Raw genomic sequence first — 21,087 nt, forward strand, 5'->3', positions numbered from 1 at the left:
TACAGAGGCCAAATGCCAAAACAGTTATCCTTGTTCCAATATTTCTGGTCGTGACTGTATGTCCTCCTCATATCAGCGGACTGCCGTGGAAAGGGGGGAACTTTTAAGAGAAAAAAACCTCTTACACTCCCCAAAAGGAGCATTTGGGGGTCTAAGAAGCAGTTCTGTAATTCATGAGAGCTAAAAGTAACTTGTGAGGATCAGAGGAGGTATAGCTTGGATGCCATCTTCTAGGTCATCTTGTCCAACAACATGCTCAGTGCAGGAATCCATCGCTTACAGGCCATCCAGCCCCACCCCCACCGCAAGTCAGGGAGGGTTAGTCCTCCGCTGTTCTGTAAGGTATTAGCTAATCCTAGTTTGATATCATCTGCAAATTTGATAAGGACCCATTCCATTCCATCATCTAGTTTATTTAAAAAGGTGTTAGATAGCACTGTATCAAGGCCTGAGCCCTGGGGACCCTGCTCAGTATTTTGCCCCAAGGAAATGCAGCGCTGTTAACAAGCACCCTTGGGCAGCAGTTCTTCAATTGCAAATCCACCAGGCTGCAGAGAAATTTGGATAGAAATAAAGAATTGTTTTGGAAGAGGGCTAAACAAGGGCCCACTGTGAATGGAAAATAAAAGTAATGAAATGATTTGGGATCTAACTGAAATGAGGGAATGCTGGAACAAGTATTTTAGAGGTTTATATAGGATTGATAAAGATATGTTAAAAGGTGTGGATGCCTAGAATTGAATAAATTATTGCATAATGCAGAAAACTGATTTTTTTTTTCCAGGAGCTTTGCAGGCCCCTGTTTCCAGGTCCAGCGTGCTAGGAGAAGCTGGCCCACCTTGCCTGATTCCCTCTCTCTACCTATACTTCAAAAGGATAAAATACATCACTCTCTAGGATCATTTCCTAGGTTGGGGGAACACTTCTCTCCTCAGTTATCCTCATTAGGCTTGTTCCCCCCCCCCCCAACAAACCACATTCATGGCACCCTTTTGTCAAATGACGAAACATTTTCTTCCAGTTCAGAGTGCCCAGTGTAATGGTCTGTCTGCAAACACAACCCCGGGTTTGGATTTGCGCTGTGGAGTTCAAGCTTCCCCCACAGCCCCTTGGACTTTTAGCCCTCATGAATTACAGAACTGCCTCTTAGACCCCCAAATGCTCCTTTTGGGGCGTGTAAGAGGTTCTTTCTCTTAAAAGTCTCCCCCCCCCCACTGCCCATGTTTCCCCAGCAATCCATTGATACGATGAGGACACAAAAGTGATGTGTTGCTTCCAGCCAAGGTAGACGCAACGCACCGTGGTCCATCTCTGTGAGCCTCGCTGAAAGGAGGGATGTCCAGAACAAGGGCTCATAAAAAGGCCCAGCGCCAGCCGCCACCCCCGGGGTGCTCCTGGGCTAGTAGTTGCATCCCACAGTGGATGCCTTGGAAAGGGCTGAGCCCAAAGGCCGTTTGATTTTGCAAGGAACTTCCAATTTAGGAGCAAAGGCCATTGGGGTTGAGGGCAGGGAAAACTTGGATGTGGTCTGAGATTGTCTCTGAAAAGCAGACTCGCTTTCCCAGCTGGCCAGAAGCTGGCTTGTGAAACCAGCCTCCCTTGGGGACCAGATGTCTGGTTCCTGCTCTGAGTGGTGGTGGAAAGAGGCTCGTTTAGAGCGCCGCCGCCGCCTCGGTTTCAGGAGCTTGGCAAGCACCTTTGCCTTTGAAAGTTGACTCGTTAAGTCACAGCACGTCAGTAGCTTGACCCAGCGCCAAAGACGACTCATTTGGTGTTCTAGGAATGGAACTCAGCACTTCGTGTGCTGCGTCCCTTGCTCATGGCAGAAATGGAAGCGATGACCTTTTACATGCACGGGGTGGGCATGGCGCTATTTACAGTGAAAGGCAATCGTCAAAAGAGTGACTTTTGCCCTGCTACTTTAATCTCCAATTGTTTGATCAGCGCACTGGGAGCAAAATGTTCTAGCCGGGCGCTAGGACTCCAGCACGGATGTCCAGGGGAAAGACTGGCCAAACTGGTTGCCACTCCCAGCCCAGCTACTGCGGGTCCCTGGAATGATTTAACGTCAGCGATACAACGCCCCCAGTTGGCTTCCTAGCATTTTCTGATCATGCAGTATTTCAACATAGATTTCATTTTTTAAGTAACTGTCTACCTGCTACACAAAGAATTCTCACGGGATGTCCATGTTGCTTGCTTGTAGCAAAACCAGCAGACCCTCATGACACCTCAAAGACTGACAGATTCAGAGCTGCAGGAATTTCATAAGCTGGAGTTCTGCACCACACATGCATTTGCATAGAACATGAATACCAGTGGGAAATAACTAAACAGTGGAGGTCAGGTGCATGCAGGTCACTCTTGGCTGCTGAAATATTCAGCGTGAAAGCCCAAGGTGTCTACCAGCCTTTCCAGTTTAGCACCTTCTGGTCTTGAAATGGCCAGAATTCATAGGCGGGTTGCCATTCCAGCTGGAATTTAGAGGTTGCAGTGGTGTGGCCTTGAAGATAACAGGTTGGGCATCCCACCTGGATTCCATTGGAAACAGTCACCTCAGTGGTACCGCTGATTTTCTGAGTAGGTGGAGCAGTGGTTCAAGCTGAGTTGAATCAGACCATCAGAGATACTGGAGATTGGGTTTACACGACACAGTAAGCTCCAAAGTCAGTCTGTTTGAAACCTGATTTTGCCTCTGCATTGCCCCTCCAAGAAGCCCAGAGTGCCACCTGCCCCTTCCTTAGCCAACCATCCTATGAAATGGGGTCACCTGAGACACTGACTGGCCCAACGTCACCCAGTGAATTTCACTGCAAGCTGGGATTGACAGCCCTTTCTGTCTGGTCCCATCCAGATTGTGGAATTCATTTGTTCTCCTCCTCCTTTGGCACTGGCAGAATCTCCCATTGGGAGACGGAGTGCGAGGGAGCCTCCTGAGGGGGCAGGGGCAGTGGTGATGTTCGACCTTGAGCTGCCTTGTGGGGCTTAGCTGTGCAAATGAAACAGAAAGTCTGCAGTTCTCTCAAGAGACTCAGATCACAGGCGTTTTGTGACCAAGACTGGGCAAGGCGTTCTGTCAGTCAAGAGTGCAGCCAAGAAAAAAGAATGTTTTTTTCAATGTTTTCTTGAACAAACAGGAATGTTAAACCTGGCTTGCAAGCAGCTAAACGTAGGTGGTACAATGAAGTGGCTTCAAGGTGACCAAATCTGAGTGTCAGCTTTTCCTTTCCTTAATCAGGCTGTAGGTAGAACTTGCGTTTGGAAGACTAAGTTAGACTTTGCAGCAATTCTATTACTAAGCAACGTTTTATCTCCTAATCATGATATTAAAAGTGTGGAGATGAGGAATGGAATGCATTGGAATAGGTGAGTTCCCACAACATTCTTAAACTAGATTAAAGACAGCAGTTGCATTCACAAAACATTATACCTTCAGTTGTTTTTTGTAGCTGAGTGTATTGTGTGAACCAGCCTGCTTGGATACTTTATAGCTCTGGGTGTAATCCATATCCAGAAAAATGGGTTGATTCAGTAACCAGGTTAAGTGCATGGTGAAAAAACAGCCAATGAACAGTCTACCTACAGACCATTAGGGGTTCTCCATCTCTGCATGTTTTTAGAAGAAGCTGGACAGCCACCTCTCAGGGATGATTTAATTGGTTTTCCAGCTGCAAAGGAATGTACAGACAGCCTTGGGGAAGGACCGAATGACCTGATCAAGGAGAAATGGTAACTCAGGCCTGGAAAGCGTAAGAAGGAAACTCAAAATAGCTAGACCTTCATTTTGTTTGATATAAAGGAGGCAGAGAGAGACTTGACAGGCTCTCAGGAGTCTGTTATGTCCTGTACCAATAAAGTAGTATTTCTGGAATCCCTGGAATCCTGCAATGGTTATTCCTTGAGCTGGCCTAACTCAAAGGGCAGACACCTGCAGATTGCAGAAGGTTGGACCGGATGATCCTTGTCCTCTCTTCTGGCTTTGCCATGGAGCCTATTTTGATGACACCTCCAGCCAGCCACGCTGTGCAGACAACTTTGGGATGACATTGCAGTCCAAATTCAGACCCAAACGGGCACTTTCTTTTCTTTCTTTGCAGCCTCTTTGACATGGGAGGAGAGTATTACTGCTATGGTTCAGACATCACCTGCACCTTTCCAGCAAGTAGAAAATTCACTCCTGACCAGAAGGCTATCTACGAGGCTGTGTTCAAATCATCCCGGGCAGTGCTGGGCAGCGTCAAGCCAGGTAAAAAAAAGTCAGTCCCTTCCAGCATAAATGTGGGGAGAGAGGAGGACTCTGTTCATCCCTCTTAGGAGTTGTGGGCATGGGTGTTCCAGTGCCAGGCCTACTTCATAGTGAACCCAGACTGAGGCTAGCACTGCCCTTTCTTTCTCTCTGCCTGTTCTTGACCATTCTCTCAGATCAGGAGTGTCAACAGGGTGTGATCAAAAAAATCAAGATGGAAGAGCTTCAGTTGCCCCACTGTGGTTGCCATCTTGACTTTTTTGACCACATCCTACAGTCACCCTTGCCTCAGATGCACCCTTTCTCATATCTCTTTGTGGCTTTTCCCCTCTTTTGTTCATACCTTTCCTCCACTGCTGAAGAACTCTAGTAGACAATGACTTTGCTTTCCTGAAACTGGAACAAGGTTCTAGTTTAGATACTTGTGGCTGAAAGAAATAAATTGAGCCAATTTGTAGTGCTTTAAAGGAAATAGTTCTCTGTTGGGGTGCTGGGCTGGGGTGGCTACTGCCAGGGTGGGAGGGTGTGCAAGCGGCTGCCTCAGCCGAGCACAAAGCCACAGCCACCCCAGACCAGCAGCACAGCATGAAGAGGCAGCCACCGCAGCCCGGCCTGGCAGCGCAGTGCGAAGCCGCAACCACCCACCCAGCAGCATGGTGCAAAGTCCCAGCCGCAGCCGCCCTTGCTGCCCTGCACTCCATGGCCCCTGCCGCCTGTGCCCCGCCACACCAGCTGGCCTTCACCATCTTCTTGCTCCCTCTGCTGATGAGGCGCACCTGCTCTGGCCTTTGCGAGGCAGCTGCTGGCCACGCGAGGCCCTCTTCCCCAGGTCTCGTGAGGAAACCGCCACCTGCGCCTCAAGGAAAGGCCTTGCATGGCCAGCAGTTGCCTCGTGGAGGGCCAGGCTGGGCATGCTTTGTCAGCAGTGGGAGCAAGAAGGTGGTGAAGGTCGGCTGGGGCGGCAGAGGGCAGGGCAGCCAATAGGGCAGGATGGGGGGGGCTGGGGGAGTTGAAGCGCCCTGCCATCGTAAGTGTGGGCAGGCTGCCAAGCCCCAGAATTTTAATCACAGGAACACTGCAACAGCTGTAATTTCAGGGACCAAGTGTAATTACCATTCATCAGCGCCGCTGTAACTTTGAATGGTCACTGAACGAATGGTCGTTAAGCAAGGACTACCTGTATTCTTTTATCTGGAATACTTTAGTTTGGCCCACAACAGCAGGTCTCTCTCCTGAGACTCCCATCCTAAATTGCATAAAGACAAAATGAAAAAAAGGAGAGGAAAGGCAAAACAATGGAAGTACAGACCAATTTTTGAAGTAGTTCTGGAACAACTCAAGGAAGGGAAGCTCAGTGGAGCCCCAGGGAGTATTTCTGCTTCCTTTTTCTTCTTTTATGATGCGACGAGGTGGCGGTTGCTGGATGGCAGCTGAGGCAGCACAGAAGCCAAATGGCAGCTGGTTGTTCAGCAGACGCTTTATTGCTCATCCGCCCTGCACCTCCTGAGGGCTACTGGAGACCCTCCTGCCCGTTGGGACCCTCTGGTATCCCGCCTCAGGAGCACCAGTTATGGCCCGAGTCCTCTGCGGCCTCTCAGAGCCCCTCCTGCAAACACAGCCCCCGAGTTGTGGCGCTAATTAATGGACGCAGTTGATTTATTCCACTTTGCCCTTTGGCAAGGATGCGAGGCAGCCAGCCAAATTTTAAAGAACCAAAATGGAACTTAGGCAGTTAAAAGCATAGGTTTAAATTAGGGGGAAAACAGCGCAGCCAGAGGTGTGCAGGGGATCTGATGCGTTTGTCAAAAGTGACCAAGGCGGGTCCTGCCTTTTGAGGCTTATTTCGTTATTCCCCACACAACACAACACACCACCCCTTGGGAGACGGCTCCCTTCCACCTCATGGCCACATTCAGAACTGGGTCTTCTCCAGCAGTTTGTTTCCTTTGAAAGAAAAATGCCCCCACTCTGGCTTTCCCCCTCAGAAGCTTCAGGTGGGGAAGACCCGCCCCAAAGGGAGCCCAAACGCAGGTGGCCCCCGGGCCATCCACACCGCTCGGTCCCCCACTGCCGGAAGTAGCACGGTGGGGATAGTGACGACGCCTCTCACTTTACGCCGCCTCTGTTGTTTTGATGCTGTTCTCCCAGTACGATTTCCGTCATCCCACCTCCCCATCGTAAAGCTTTCCATCTGCCAAACGCCTCCCAAGGAGTGAAACCCTCCCGCCCCCTCACCCCTCCTCTTTCGCCCCTCACGTGGCAGTCCTGGCATGGCAAAAACGACCCTTGCTGCCTCACTGGGCGCCGCTTCCATTGGTGCGGAAAATAGGAGGCTCTTCCAAATGTGTTGAGACGAAGCGGTCGCACCAGTTCCGCGCCCCCCCCCCCCAAGTCTTCATTGGCGGCCGCGTTTCTTGAGACCCAGGTCGGCAGATGATTACGCTTTCGCTTTTCTGTGCCTCCCCATCAAAAACTCAGCACGGTGGGAAGGCAGCTTACCAAGGATCTGGACAATATTCTGGCTGATAGATGGTGGGAGAAAGACGCAAGATGGGTACGCTCAGGTCCCCCGGGATGGGGCTTCCTCCTCTCTTCCTTACAATCCGGGGCGGGCAGCACTGCTGCAGGCGCTCCTGCCACCACCAGGAACTCACACAGGAAGAGCTGAACGGCTTCCTCTAAGCTTGGGACGGGAGTGTCGTGTGCTGCCCCCGAGCAATCCACCTGTGTGATTTGCTTTATGCATTTTCGTGCCAGGCAGCTGCCTCCCTCTCCTGTGGTTCACTCACAGACTCCCTGACCCTGATCACAATGGGAGAAAGTTCCTTTCCCGCTAGTGTAGCTCACGGGGGTGGGGGGGGCTGTTTATTTGCAGTGGTGCTACGTACTTCCATTCTCTTCCCTGAAGCAGTGAACATCCAAAAATAAGAGTGCATAAAAGAAAAAAGATAACTGAAAAATTCGGAATTTTGAAAGATTGAAAAAAGTGAAACACGAAATGACTGTTGGCTCCTTTCTGATTGAAAATACGCATTTTGAAAAGTGGGGACTGTTGGATGGAAGAACCCTGCAGTGATGCCGGCGCCGTCCTTAACATTTGGGGGACGTGGGTGCGTTTGCAACAGAGCCTCCAGTGCTGGGATCCCTTTGCTAATTTGTTCACACGTTTTGGTCACAGCTGGTCTTATCTGTGTGTGTTGTTGGTACAGCTAAAGTTAACGCAGTGGAGCAAGTCTTGTTCCAATTCCTGCAAGACTCTGCACTTGTGGAGCAACAGAGAGAGAGAGAGACCGTCAGCCGCAGGTCAGGTCTGGGCTTCTGCCTCTGTAGATGCCGAGCCACTGAAGCTCTCCCATGAGGCATGACTCAGCCTGTTTTTTCTGGGCCCAGCAAAGAGATCACTCCTCGGTTCTCTGGCCTGCACTGCATCGCATCTCCCTTGGCGCTGACGCACCATCAGCAGATTTTTCAGAGCACAGATGTCTCAAGCAACGGTGGTGCAAAGTCCAAAGGTAGTCCGGTTAGGCTGTGCAACCCCAGCTGACGGTTGGCTAGCTGTGAACAAGAGCCGAGGGGGCCAAGGTCAATTGCCCAAGGACTTGGCAGGGCGGGGGAAGAGGAGATGGACCTATAAATAACCCTGTCAATAAGTACTGTGTGGCTGTGGCCATTCCAGGTGCAGGCTGGCAACTAGTAGCCCTGCTGCAACGCGGGGAGGCGTGTCTTGTGTGATTGGAAGGGCGGGGAGAGACAAGGCGGCTGTGAGCAAAGGGCCGGCGCAGAGGAGAAGGTGCTTCGCCTCCACTTTGACCATGTTAGCTCCAACACAACTCTCTCCTTTTACCACCTGCCTTGCTCTGGACACAGCCCCATGGTTAGAGCTGAAGCCATTTTCCAGACAAGGGTTGCATTTTGGTTGGAGGCTGCCGATCAGCTGTAAACAGGGACCAGGTTTGTGGGGGCCGAGCCCAAAGCAGAAGTCGCCATCCTCTCCGTGCTCCTTTCCTTTGCTCCCTCTCAGCCCTTGCTGTGGTCTTCCGGGCATCACCTGAGAGGCTGCCCTGGGAGGTGAGGGTCTGGCTCCCCTGTCCTCAGACTTGGGGCAGCGAGCCTCCCAGGTGGCCTGTTGATTCCCTTTTCATGCAGATATTAAATCCAAACTAGCAGATACCCAGATCTCTCTTTTTTCCTATCTGCAGCTACACATTTTTAAAAAAAATTACTATCCCGCCTTTGTTATTTTTTATAAATAACTCAAGGCGGCGAACATACCTAATGCTCCTTCCTCCTCCTGTTTTCCCCACAACAACCACCCTGTGAGGTGAGTTGGGCCGAGAGGGACCGACCAGCCCAAGGTCACCCAGCCGGCTTTCACGCCTAAAGTGGGACTAGAACTCACAGACTCCTGATTTCTTGCCCGGTGCCTTCACCACCAGACCATTTTCCCGGATAGTATCAGTTTTTATGCCCTGGGAGGAAAATCCATAGAGTGGAGCAATTAGAAGAGAGCCTGACTTTTTACTTTCAGTTCCAAAAGCAAGTTTCTAGTCCAGATATCTGCAAAACCAGACCAGAAAGCATGCAAGTTGCATCTGCAGAAACCTCTACTGCCAAAGGGAATAGGTAGCCAAGCAGTGGGCCTCCTTTCCTCCCTCCCTCCTCGGTGTTCCCTCTGACTTGTGGGTATCCAGGCCCCCAGAGGTCTGACCGGCTGACTGACTGCATGTAGATGGCTGCCTATCTCAAGTACGTGACTCCGGGTGGCTAACAATGAAAAGCAGAATAAAAACAGTATAACAAAATTATAAATAACATAAATAGCAACCAAGACAACCAACAATTACACTAATAATCACCACAGTTAACACAATCAAGGAACAGACTCGGTGACAAAACCAGGTCTTCGAGCCTTGCAAAAGGCCAGCAGGGTCAGGGTGAGTCTGATCTCCAGGGCCTGATGTTCCAGAAGGCGGGCACTGGAAGAAAAGGCTGTCTTCCTGGGTCCTGCCAGATGGCACCCTTTCACGAGTGGGACCCAGAGCACACCTCTCCTGCCCGATCTAGCAGGACGGGTAGAGACCACCAGGGAGAGACGCAAGTGCTCTGGCCCCAAGGACGGCTTTGAGGTAGCCCACAGCCATGACTGATGTTTTGGGTGCTCACAACAGGAGTGCAGAAATGTGGGGACAAGAGGAGGAAGAAGCTGCACCCCTAAGGAAGTTCACCAGTCACCCGGAGGTCTGAAATATGCAGAGCAACTAAGGAGAAGGATGCTGCATTCCATATCCTTTTCTGACAAAAACATTCCCCATAAAGAATTGCATCTTACAGTAAACTCTTTGCTGCATAAGCTTAGGCAGACCCCTTCATTTGTCATGAGGCCTGAATATGGCAATCTCCCTCATCCTGGCACTTTCTGGAATTCTGGGACTACAGCTGTCATCATCCCCAGCCCAAATAGCTCATGGTGGCTTTTGTTGTCAAACACATCGGGTTGCAGAGAGGAGGTTGGATTGTAGGATACTGAAAACATATCCCTTTAAAAGTAACCATACATTTTAGTACCAGAAAGATTTGGAAAGGAGAGAGATTTGGGAGGCATTGATGGTTCATCTGGAATTGTCAGCCTGCTAAGGTGATTACTGGCTTTTCTTGATATTCTGTCACTCCCGTTAATGAATGTGTGTCAGAGAATCTTGAAATGCTTGTATTGAATCTCTAGTTGCTTTCATAACTTTCTCCATGTGTATTTTTCTCCCTGTAGTCTTTCCTTTCTTCCTTTGGAGAAACAAAAACATCCTATGTCTTTGACCGCTTCTGGAGTCCCTAGCAAAGTATTTATTAGTGTTTATTGTATTCTAACTGGGATTTTCTGCCTTGCTGTGAGGAGAATAATGATGTAAGGAGGGCTTTGGAACTTGAAAATGTTGCTCAGGTGAGTCTTCTCCAAAGAATGCTGGTAATTCTTGCCATCTCCAATCCAATTTCAGCAAGAGGTACCAGTGTTGTTTTCACATTCACCAGACCAGATGGTTTGATTAGCTTCTCAACTTCTGGCGACCTGATTTCTACAGCAGAAATTTCTTCCGCTTCAGTTTAACAAGCCCCACAGTCCCCTTTCTGCCTTCACCTATTTTGAGCTGCTGGCCAGTGCCTCATCCTGGTCCTTTTGTCTGATCTGGGATGTTCACTCAGGAGGAGCTTGCTCTAATTTCAGGAAAATCGGTTGCCTGAAGAGGCTGGCACAGTGTTGAGGTTCTTACACATTCCTAATTGTAGGCCAGGCTTAGAGCTAGGATTTCCCAAGTATTGCAGTTTGGTTACTTGAAGCAATTAGTCCAGAAGCGGCTCTTAAGATCTCCTTTTCAGACTAATCATAAAATCAACAGTGGTATAATTACAACAAGAAGTCAAAGCTAAGATTCTCTCTCCAAAAATGCTGCTGAAAAGAAACTCCAAAAAGTTGAAGTGTGGAATATGTGTACATTTCTGCTAAAACTGCAAGCTCTGAGTGAATCATAATTGACTTTGGTATTTGCAAGAGTGTGTGTGTGTATTTTTTCTGCTAATTAATCCCACAGAGTTCTGTCCACACCAGCTATTATAAAGCTGTGGTGGATGGGAAGGGGGAAGTGAAATTCACTTGCATGATCGTTAAGAAAGCCTATTTATCTCTAAGGAGTCATTCATTGAAGTATGATTTCCTCCCTCCATCCAGAAAACTAGCCTGTTCTTAGAAATAACCCTGGAGGGGGCCCTTCTTAGGAGTCTCCTCCTCCAGTTTCTAGAGGCCATCATGCAAGGGCAGCAGCTTCTGGTGACCTGGACTACAATTCCCATGCATTAAAAGAGCATAGCAGCTGAGGATGGGGCAGCAATGCAAAGTGGGCTGGGTGGTGTCCCGTGCACAGGCCGGGCCTGGATTTTTTCTAGGTTTGGGAAGAATCTTGAGGTGATTCTCTTTATGGTTTACACCATTTTTTGCTATGTCTACCTCAAACTGGCAAGAACATCACTGCCAATTTTCAGCAATTGTGGTTTGGAAGGGGGGTGTCTAGAAGATATAGTAAAGGTCTGGGGGCTCACCTGTGACCCCAGGGCTTCAGGTTTTGTTTGATTTCTGTAGCTGCCCATCTCAACAAGCGACTCTGGTTGCCTGCTCTTGCCCTCAAAGTTGATCTGTTCACCTTGGTCTCTCAGAGATAAGACGTTTATGGGTGCTATTATGTATATGGCACTATTTAATGAGACTTCCTTATTGTTTTTATTATTACTGCTGATGTTGTCATGTTTTATTATGCTTTGTGATTTTGATCTTCGACACCTAGAGTTGCCCAAAAGGTTGACTTACACCTCTAGTTGTTATGTGTTGCAGAGTTGATTTGGAAACAGGCCAAGTGTATTTATTTCATTTGGTGATGTGAATGGTGGAGAATGAATTGTGAACAATACAGGGAACACCTCCCACCCCAGACCCAGGGCCTCTCCATCCAGGACCTAGTAGTTAAGGTGCTGAATTAGAAGCCAGGAAACCATGACTTCTAGTCCTGCCTTGGGCATGAAGCCAGCTGGGTGGCTTTGGGCCAGTTCTAGAACTAGCAAAGCCCCTTCTGAAGAAGTTGCCAAAAAATCCTTAGGGACTTGTTCCTGCAGTCACCAGGAGCCAGGGCTGACTTGATGGCTCATAACAACCACAGTTCTTGGCCCACTAAGAACTCACAGCCATAATTCTGCAACTTTTCTTGTGTTCCTGCAGACTAGCAGCTTGTAGACTCAGCCCTATCCTTAGCCCACTAAATGTAGTATGTAAATAAAAACATTAGCACTTTACTCCTCTAGCTCCAGTCCAGAAACTCTGGCAATCATTGGCCTCCAAGGCAGGTACAGGCTCCTGCATAGGGAGCTCCCTGGAGCACGGGGAGCATGGGGAGCATAGCTCCTGCATAGGGAGCTCCATCTCCCTGTAGCATGTGGAGCTCTCTTCACGCAAAGCTTTTCTTTCTTTCTTTTCACAAGGGTGGCCACCTGAGCATCACCAAGTTCATTTGCTCAAACAGGAGCTTCCAGAACCCCATCAGCTCTGTCATGTTACAGTTGAGTGCATGGGGCTGGGGCTGGCTCTGGCAGTGACCCCACAAGAGCAGTGTGTGCATGTCATCTCTTCAGCATGTTGTTCCCAGTCACTCTACTCAAGCAGGCCTTGGCATCTGAGTTATTGGCACAAGCTGGTTTCAGTTGATTTGCAAATCACCTTGAGTTGTTCATAGTTGGGTGAGATGCTCATGTTGAACTGATGTGCAAGGCCTGCCTCTCTTGCTGCTGGGTTTTCTCCCAGAGACATATAGCAAGGGTAGATTTTTATTGGTGCTCAGCAATGGGAGTATGCTTCACTGCCTCAGCTTTCAGTATATTCTTTTTTAAAAAGGGGGTAGGACTTTCCCCCATCTCCCAGAAGCTGCCTCTTTCATTGAGGGGGTGTAAAGCAAGTTTAAATGTGGAGGAACTCTGCAGCTGAGAAACTGCTGGCTATTGCATGATTCTGCCAGACTGAGCAAGGAACAGCTGACTTGGCCCTGATTATCTTGGTTCAGCCATCAGACTCTTGGGGATGATTCATCCCCACTAAAAGAATACATGGTCATTCTGCTATGTGACAAAGCCCCTCCATGTGCAAGCGAAACTGCAGTGTGTCCACAAGAAAAGAGCAGCATGCTTCAGGTCACCAAAACATCTGAAATAATGGTTTATCGGCACTCCTGGGGATGTCTGTTTAGATGTCTTAATTCTTGGGATTCTGTCTAATAATGAATGGGAGTTGCTGGCCAGAAATGGACCAGAAATGGATCTTTCTGTTTTGCAAATCCAGCGAAATAATGAGCCTACTTCTCTCATTGATATTAATTTGACATTGGAGGGGGCTGAGATATGACCCCTTGAGTCTCTTGGAGGCTTCGTCTTAGAACTGGTGAGAAGAGTCTCACCTTGAATGATCTCTGCTGTGAGAGGAGGTGTCTTACCTCCCATTCTGACACTGCTCCAGCTTCCTCAGCCTGGAAGCAAAAAAATTAGCACTGTGGATGGAAGAAAGCAAGAAAGGTGGGCCTTCTAGCATAAATCCCCAATATGGTGGCAAATTGGCTCACAGGAGCTTGTCAAGGAATGGTCCATCACACCATCGATTTTCCACCTTTGGTTGGTTGTCCAATTGTAGATTTGCTTTTGACTAGGATAATTACTTAAATTCAATAGTTGTTCTGTAAGGTTCCACATCCAAAGCAAAGTGAGAAATACTTCAGGATCCAAGTGGCCAGAAGGATTTCTTCATCCTTTTCTGCTGCCTTCTGTTCTTCCTCAGCACATAGAATGAACCAGAAGCTGAAAGGCAGAGGTGATTTTAATGGCATTTTCTTGCCTCATTGAAGCTGGTTTCCTGGCCTTATGGAACTGATGGGACCATTAACATTGGAAGATTCCAAGGAGTAGCAGTATTCTGCTGCAGGTCCCATGCATTCCTCCTCAACTGGAATTCTTCCCAAAAGCTAAGGTTATGGAAAGCTGAGGTACAGTATTCAAAGTCCTCCAGAGTTTGCTTTACTCAAGGAAAGCTTCTATTAACAAAATCTCAACCTGAAATATTGTCTTAAATTGATGCAAAGATATGAGCAAGTCATGATCTCTTGTTCTGCAGTTTTTTCCAAGAGGCTTTACATGGGGACTAAGTGCTAACCCTGTTAAATGCCAGATTTTGCCAGTGAGAAATGTACTGCCCTGTAAAAGCAAAGCTTTTCTGTCTACTCTCCCTTCTCTCAAGGCATTTTTAAAGGGGTGGCGGCTGTTTCACCTGCCTACCATTTCTAGGTCTCAAACCTGGAACCTAGACAGAGTCTTCATCATACTCATCAGCCCTCCAGTGATCCTGTAGATGCCTGGCATGTGTTTACCCTTCAGATGTTCTCCTAGCAGCCAGAACATTGACAAAGTGAGCACCTGAATGGTGAACCCAGGCCATCTATTGCAAGCAAAGACCAGGTGGAGCTTTAATCCAACTCTTTTTTATTCCAAATATTGTTTTTCTTTTCTTCCACAAAGCACATGATACTACTTTGCCTTCATTTTGGTTTCATCCTCCTCACCAAGGGTGGCATTGTCAGGCACTCAGTTTTTATTTAGACAGGTCCTTAGAATTTAGGAATTTAAAGATTGATCTTCTCCTCAAGATAGCGTAAAAGGAGACAAAGATGGCCAAGGCTTCTTTTGGCCCAACCCAGCTTAGGCAGACTTGGGAAACCTACCCTGAAGGACATTTGTTTAGAGATGCAAGGAAATTCTCCAGGACAAGAGCCTTGTAAGGCTGCCATGTGGACATCAGCATGCACATCCACAAACATTGTAAGGTAGACAAATACATGCCAGGTTCGACAGGTGTCTTTTCCAGGAAGTAGTGGCAACAGTCGGCCAGTGTTGGCACCCTCCCCTACCTGAACTCACCATGTCATATTCTAAGATGAAGAGTGCCCTCAAAGAGACCCCAGAGAACGTGATTCTTTTCCTATGACTTTTTTTTCCCCTCTAAGTCACCTAGAGGGCATTTGACCCACCTATTTCCTGGAAGAGGCACTCTGTTGTCTAGGGTTTCTGGCTGTGCAGAAAGAGGGAGCTGGAATTTTCCCGTTTCTTCTTTCCTGTTGAGTAAAGGTTGCATGTTTCTTTCAGACTAGGCTTGAAGAACACAACTGATTCCCAAACTTAACTCATTTTCTGTAACGTTCTGAAACATAAGCTAATTGAATGGGCTGGTTCATACAACGTGCTAAGCCACAAGAAACCTTAACCAAGATTAAGATTAACCAACCGTGGCATGTTGTGTGAATGTGTATGCTAGGGCTTTAATTAGCCCAGGAGAGCATGTTTGCAAAGCCAACCTCCATGTCTTCAGTAACATGAGTTTGAAAGGCAAGTATCTGTGATGTAGAATGACTTCTTCCCCAGGATGGGACATTCAAGACGGGGCCCTGCCTGCTATCTCCAGACGGACGCTCCATTCTGAGGTGGAGAATTCTCTCTGAGGGACTCAGGAAATAGACATGCATGGTAAGAAAATGTCTATTTTTAAGAACATCTAATAGGACTTTTTTTTATCCCCTAAGGGGTGGCCTGGCCTGATATGCACCGTCTGGCAGACCGAGTCCATCTGGAAGAACTTAAAAAAATTGGCATTCTCCAGGGCAGTGTTGACGAGATGCTGAAGGTCCATCTGGGTGCAATATTTATGCCCCACGGGCTGGGACACTTTCTTGGAATTGACGTTCACGATGTAGGCGGCTACCCAGAGGTTAGTTCTGAACACTCCAAATTGTGCAGCCAACCCACACGGCATTTCTGTTGCAATTGCAGAGGAGAATCAAAGATCCAGAAAGGAGCAAGGACGTGTGCCCATTTCTCTTAGGGCTAGTCTCGTCTACGAGCATCTCGCCACTTCTCAACTACCATGTTCAGACAGTGGGATTTTATTTATTTATTATTTAAATTTATATCACCACCCATCTCCCCCAACAGCGGACTCTGGGCGCTTTACAATAAAAATGATAATAAAAACATCTAAACCTAAGTTACAATCTAATAAATATAAAATCCAAGCAAGATGGAATCCGGAATGCTTATTTTAGAATGTAGTAGGAAAACATACGTATTACTTCGCCAACCTTACCAGCTTCTGAAGAAGCATCAAAATCATACAGCATTTAAATGACTTATTTTTAAGGGGGAGTTCCATATAAATATGAAATTTCTCGTACGTGTATACAGACACACACCCACATATGCAACATACATCAGCAGGTCTTTTCTCTTCCAGGCCTTGATGTTCTCACATAACAGCCAAATGAACAAAGCGGAAAACAAAAACATGACTAAAATTTCTCTAGATCGCTAACACTTGCAAGGTTTCTGTGATTAGATCTCAGGAAAGCTGAAATTTTACAGGATTTCAGCATTTGCATGCCAGACCTCACAAGAAATATTTCACTGAAATACCGTTTTTTATTTAATGTGGGGTGAGGTGGGGCACAAGCATAGTGATGGATAGATATGGATGGGTTCAAATAACCTGTTGCACTGGATTAAAAGGAAGAGGGAAATTTTGTGGTTCATGGGTTGCGGAATTCAGCCACTGTCCTATCAAGTTGCATTAGTAAGTCCCTCACCATAAGCCAGAACCAGCTTTATTTGCCTGGGCATTGGTGGGTGTGAATAAGCCAGTGTGTTTTCTTCAGGGTGTCACATCCTGTGTATGCTTAAATATAGTCCTAATTTGCCCTCCAGCAATCCAATCCAATCCAATTTTTATTTCGTCAATGAGCAGCATAAAACAAGAACAATCAGGCAAACAAACAAATATAAAATATAAAATAAAAAGCACCAGACCGGTATGAGTTCTTAAATGCAAATAGAGTATAATATGACATTATTAACAGCAAAACTATAACTCTCAAACAATACTTAGAATTGAAAGTACATAATAGTAACACTAGAACTGTAACTCTAAAACTAGTGACTAGAATGTAAAAGTAAGTAGAATGTAAAATACATGACATCATCAACACTAATGTTATAAAACTGGAGCTAATACTTACGACCAAAGGAGAAACCTAAAATCTGTGTCTGCTTCTACGCAGCAGTAAAATCCTTCGTGCCAGCTCATCTCTGTCTTTGCTACATCAAGCCGTCCAAGTAGGTCAGCAAAGCAGCCTCGCCCCCCTCTCATCCTTTTGGAGTGAGAGAAACTCATTGTGTCTTGTCGGTTGTGGATGATACATTATTGTTGTTGTTACTAAGGTTGATTGCATAGTCAGCCAGATGTTTAGACTAGATTTGGCCTGGATTGTCATTCCCACAGAAGGTACAGATCTGTTATTGAAGCATTTTGTACACTCATAAGGGTTAGTTGAGCAACCCCTGTGCATACCTAGGTTATGTCTGCTAACAATGGCCTCATTGGGGAGTGGCAGGCAAACCATGAAACTGCAAAGGGATTTTTATAGACCAAGCTGGACCCTGAAACCTGAAGGAACCAGGTCTCCGGCTTTCAGGCATCATAATCTCTGGCATATTTGGGGGGACACACAGTGATCAGCCCAATTTTAATTCCTTCCAGGAACTTTTGGGCACATAGCTTTTCATAAAGGCTTACTTTATAACACTGTCATGAAGTAAGAGCAATATGGAACATCCTGGCACAATCCATTAGTCTTAAATTGCCACAGCCTTTGTTGTGCGTACATTGCATTCTCTGCCTTTCTTTCTGCAGCATGTTGTTCTCCACCTGGCATCAGCGTGGGCATCTGTAGACTGGAGGACCGAAACGCACCACAAGCTCCTCACTGAATTTATGAACTCTTTCCTTTCCCAGGGAGTGGAACGCATTGACTTGCCGGGCCTCCGGAGTTTGCGAACTGCCCGTACCCTTCTCGAAGGCATGGTGCTGACCGTGGAGCCTGGCATCTATTTCATTGACCACGTCTTGGACCAGGCCTTGGCTGATCCTGCTCAGGCCTGTTTCATCAACAACGAAGTCCTTGCACGCTTCCGAAATTTTGGTGGGGTGAGTAACTTTGTCAGGGTGCTAAGGTGGACTGGAAAAAGCTGCATTTGGCATTGATGAGAAACTATTTTCAAAACATATTACACGTGGAATGCCATGTAAATGTGTAACAGTCGTGTGGAGTAGACAGATTTAGGTGGAAAGAGACAAGGAGTGGCCTAAAAGCACCCAGTGGATTTGTGCCTGATTTGGAACTTGTGAGTTTAAAGCTTGGCCCCTTTGCAGTTGTTGAAGGTGATTTTAAATGCTCGGCCTTTAGGGAGTATTTTGTTTTCATCAGTCAGTCACCTAAACAACATCAGTGCAGTATAGAAGTAGTTTGCAGCAGCTGGACGAGGTTGATCCACTTTTGGAAACCCTGGGATTATGGTCCGTGTTCCCAGAGCAGCAGTGGCATCCTTGGATCATTTGGGTAACTCCGGGTGCTTCAGTCATCTGTTGGAGGAGAAAGGAGGATGGAAGCAAAGCAAGGGAGGCATCAGGGCAGTGGCCTTGCTGATGAGCTGGAAGCATCCAGACCCAGGTGGAGGGGCTGTGGAGGGCCACCCGAGGGCAGGGTACAAAGCTGGGCTTTCTCTCACTGCTCTGAAACCTCTCTCTTGGCAGAGAGCTGGTGGCCATCTCCTGGCAGACTTTGGGAAGTCTGCGGAATATTCCTACAGTTGGATCCCATGGGCTATTCAGACAGGGTCGAAGGCATGCAGTCTCAGGGCCATCTGGGAACAGAACATCAGGGGAGGAAATGGCTTGCAAAAGACAAGCCAATCTGCTGCTGCTATTCGTCTTGTCAAAAATCTCCCCCCGGGGTCACTGTGTCAAAGTGAGCGTGGAATTCAGGGTCTTTTGTCAGAGGCTTTGCACAAGGATGGGATCCCTCAACGCCAATTCTCTGAGTCATTCTGTCTTGGCTTCACCTCCAGGGCTCAAAAGCTGTGTGTGCAGAGTATACAGTCTTATCAAGCCTTGTGGGACTTTACCTTCTGCTGCTGCGTTCTCTCCCTAGGTTGGAAAGGTTATCTTTGCTTTGTGCCAGTTCTTTATCGGTGCATTCGAGCCAACCAGGATCCTGGGGCTGAAAAGTGTGTGTCACCCGCCACCCTGTTTGGAGGGCTGCTTAGGTGCCCCAGTCAATTGTGCTGCATCAGCCAGCCCAGAAACACAGCAGCACTCGCCATGAATGTCTTTGTCCTCCTCATAGCAAAGCGCAAGGAACTCCCTGAAGGCTGCACAAAAGTGGGCAGCTGTCCTGGGGCAGCCTCTGCAAGTGGTCCTTCTGAAGCTCTCATTGTGTCTGGGACAGATCTGTTCCAGATTCCTTCTTCAAAGCAGTGACTGGATAATTGATCCCTCCCAGAATGCAAGGAAGCAGCGGCCACCAGATTTGTCTAGTGGCTGTTCTCTAAGGAGAAAAATAGGAACGCTGACAAATTTGTAATCAGAAACTTCAGTTACATATCCTTTCATTATCGTATCGTAACATGATTCATGATCACCTGATTTAAATTAGTGGAAAACAAATGGGCATCGAAATAGCATTTAGAATGATGAATTGCAAGTAAGATGCCTTCAGTATGATTAACATTCATTTAAAGGTTTTTCTCAAGCCATTCCAACAAAAATAATTGGAGTTTTCTTCAATAATCAAGTGGGGGATTGAGAGGGGCAATTTGCTACTGATCCTCATTTGCTGGAAAAGGCCAATCTTTATTGGTCAGGTGTCTTCACCAAATGCCGAGTTCGGCACATCTGTTGAAGGCCTTGCTGGCTGGGAATGCTGTGATGTATAGTCCCATAGTAAGAAAAAGCTACATTCAATTCAAAATGTTTGCATTTGTACATCTACTGCCCAAGAAGGCATACAGATGCTTCACAGGACTTGGCTGGGGTGGTCACATCTTGTGTAGGACTCTGTACAGATTTTCAAGGAGCTGATCCAGAGTCCCGGCCATTTCATGTACATCACTGGGAGCAGCTTAGAAATACTTCCGTTAGCTCATTTTGATTTTTAGGAAGGGGAGGAAGTGGAAATTTGTCCAGGTAGAAGGACTCTTTTTGTCATTGGAAGCAGGGCGCTTGTGTTTCCCGGGTAGTAGAGAGAGAGACCTGGTAGATTTAGACTGAACAGCTGTCGGCCTCCTGCTGAACACGCTCTGCCAAGTTTATTTAATCCAGGTCCATAATAACACTTAAATTAATTTTAAATAAAGAAGATAATTTGACAATCAGCTCACTGAGCACTTTAATAAGGCTCAGTGACTTGCTTTGTTTGAATAAATGGATTATTTTGCAAGCAGGAGGACAAATGTTAAACTAGCATTATTTTTGGATCAAAATGTTAGGAGGTCAGAAACAATTACAGGCACTGCATAGTGGGAATCACCAGGGTTTGTGTTCCTTCGGATTTGACACTTGGCTAAAATTACTTTTATTGCAGCTTACAGACTTAACTAGGACATTTCTGATAAGATAAGGGATAATGACTGAGTCTGCATATTTAACCAGCAGAGATTAGGACTGAGCACAGAACGGTGCGGCCTTTTTATTCACACCCAATGAGAATGGGAAAGGTTTCAAAGATCTTAGTAACAGTGTCAGCCACAAAGCATCCCATGTCATGGCTCCTTTTTAAAAAGCGAAGGGGCGAATAGAGCTCAACAAGCAGATAGTGGGATAGAGAAACGTATTTATGTTGTGGCCCCCGAAGCTGTACTTATGCTGGATCTGCACTTGAGGTGGATGATCCAGCTGGAGCTGGTACATTTTATGCAGGCAGGATGATATTCTCAGTGCTGAGCACATGATTTCGGTTGGTTATATTTATGCATTACACCCCTAGACCTCTGTAATCAGGTTTATTATTCCAGGGGATAACAAAACAGCGATCAACAAGCACATGATACAATCTAAGAGAAGACCAGTGATTAAAAGAACACTATATCGCTGCTTACATTAAGCTGGGTAGGAATTCTGTCCCTGCAATTGTACTAGGGGAGCAGGAGTGCCACGCGTTCCTCTCATCGGAGGCAGGACATGAAGGAAGTAGCATGTACATGAATTCCTGGGGAAGGTCGCAGAACTGGGCAGGCAGCTGCTTTCATCACTGCTGTCGTAACCGGTGGTGAAAAACTGTCTCTGCTCCCCCTGAAGCGAAGAGTATTGGAGAACCCAGGTTTTCTCTTTTATCCTAGAGAGAATCACCTGCAGCTTCTTGGTGGAGGTATGTCATCCTACTGTGAGGTGG

General features: G+C 47.2%; 1 protein-coding gene across 1 annotated transcript in view; it reads left to right on the plus strand.

The window, feature by feature from the left end:
* Positions 1 to 21,087, plus strand: part of PEPD (peptidase D) — a 152,782-nt gene that overhangs the window by 131,085 nt on the left and 610 nt on the right. Inside the window, exons 12-14 of the mRNA XM_063312857.1 lie at positions 4,098 to 4,246; positions 15,394 to 15,578; positions 17,655 to 17,846. Of these exons, the coding sequence (XP_063168927.1) occupies positions 4,098 to 4,246; positions 15,394 to 15,578; positions 17,655 to 17,846 (526 nt within the window). The remainder of the gene's footprint in view (positions 1 to 4,097; positions 4,247 to 15,393; positions 15,579 to 17,654; positions 17,847 to 21,087) is intronic.

Source organism: Candoia aspera, chromosome 11 (assembly GCF_035149785.1).
Source record: "Candoia aspera isolate rCanAsp1 chromosome 11, rCanAsp1.hap2, whole genome shotgun sequence".
Classification (NCBI taxonomy): Eukaryota; Metazoa; Chordata; class Lepidosauria; order Squamata; family Boidae; genus Candoia; species Candoia aspera.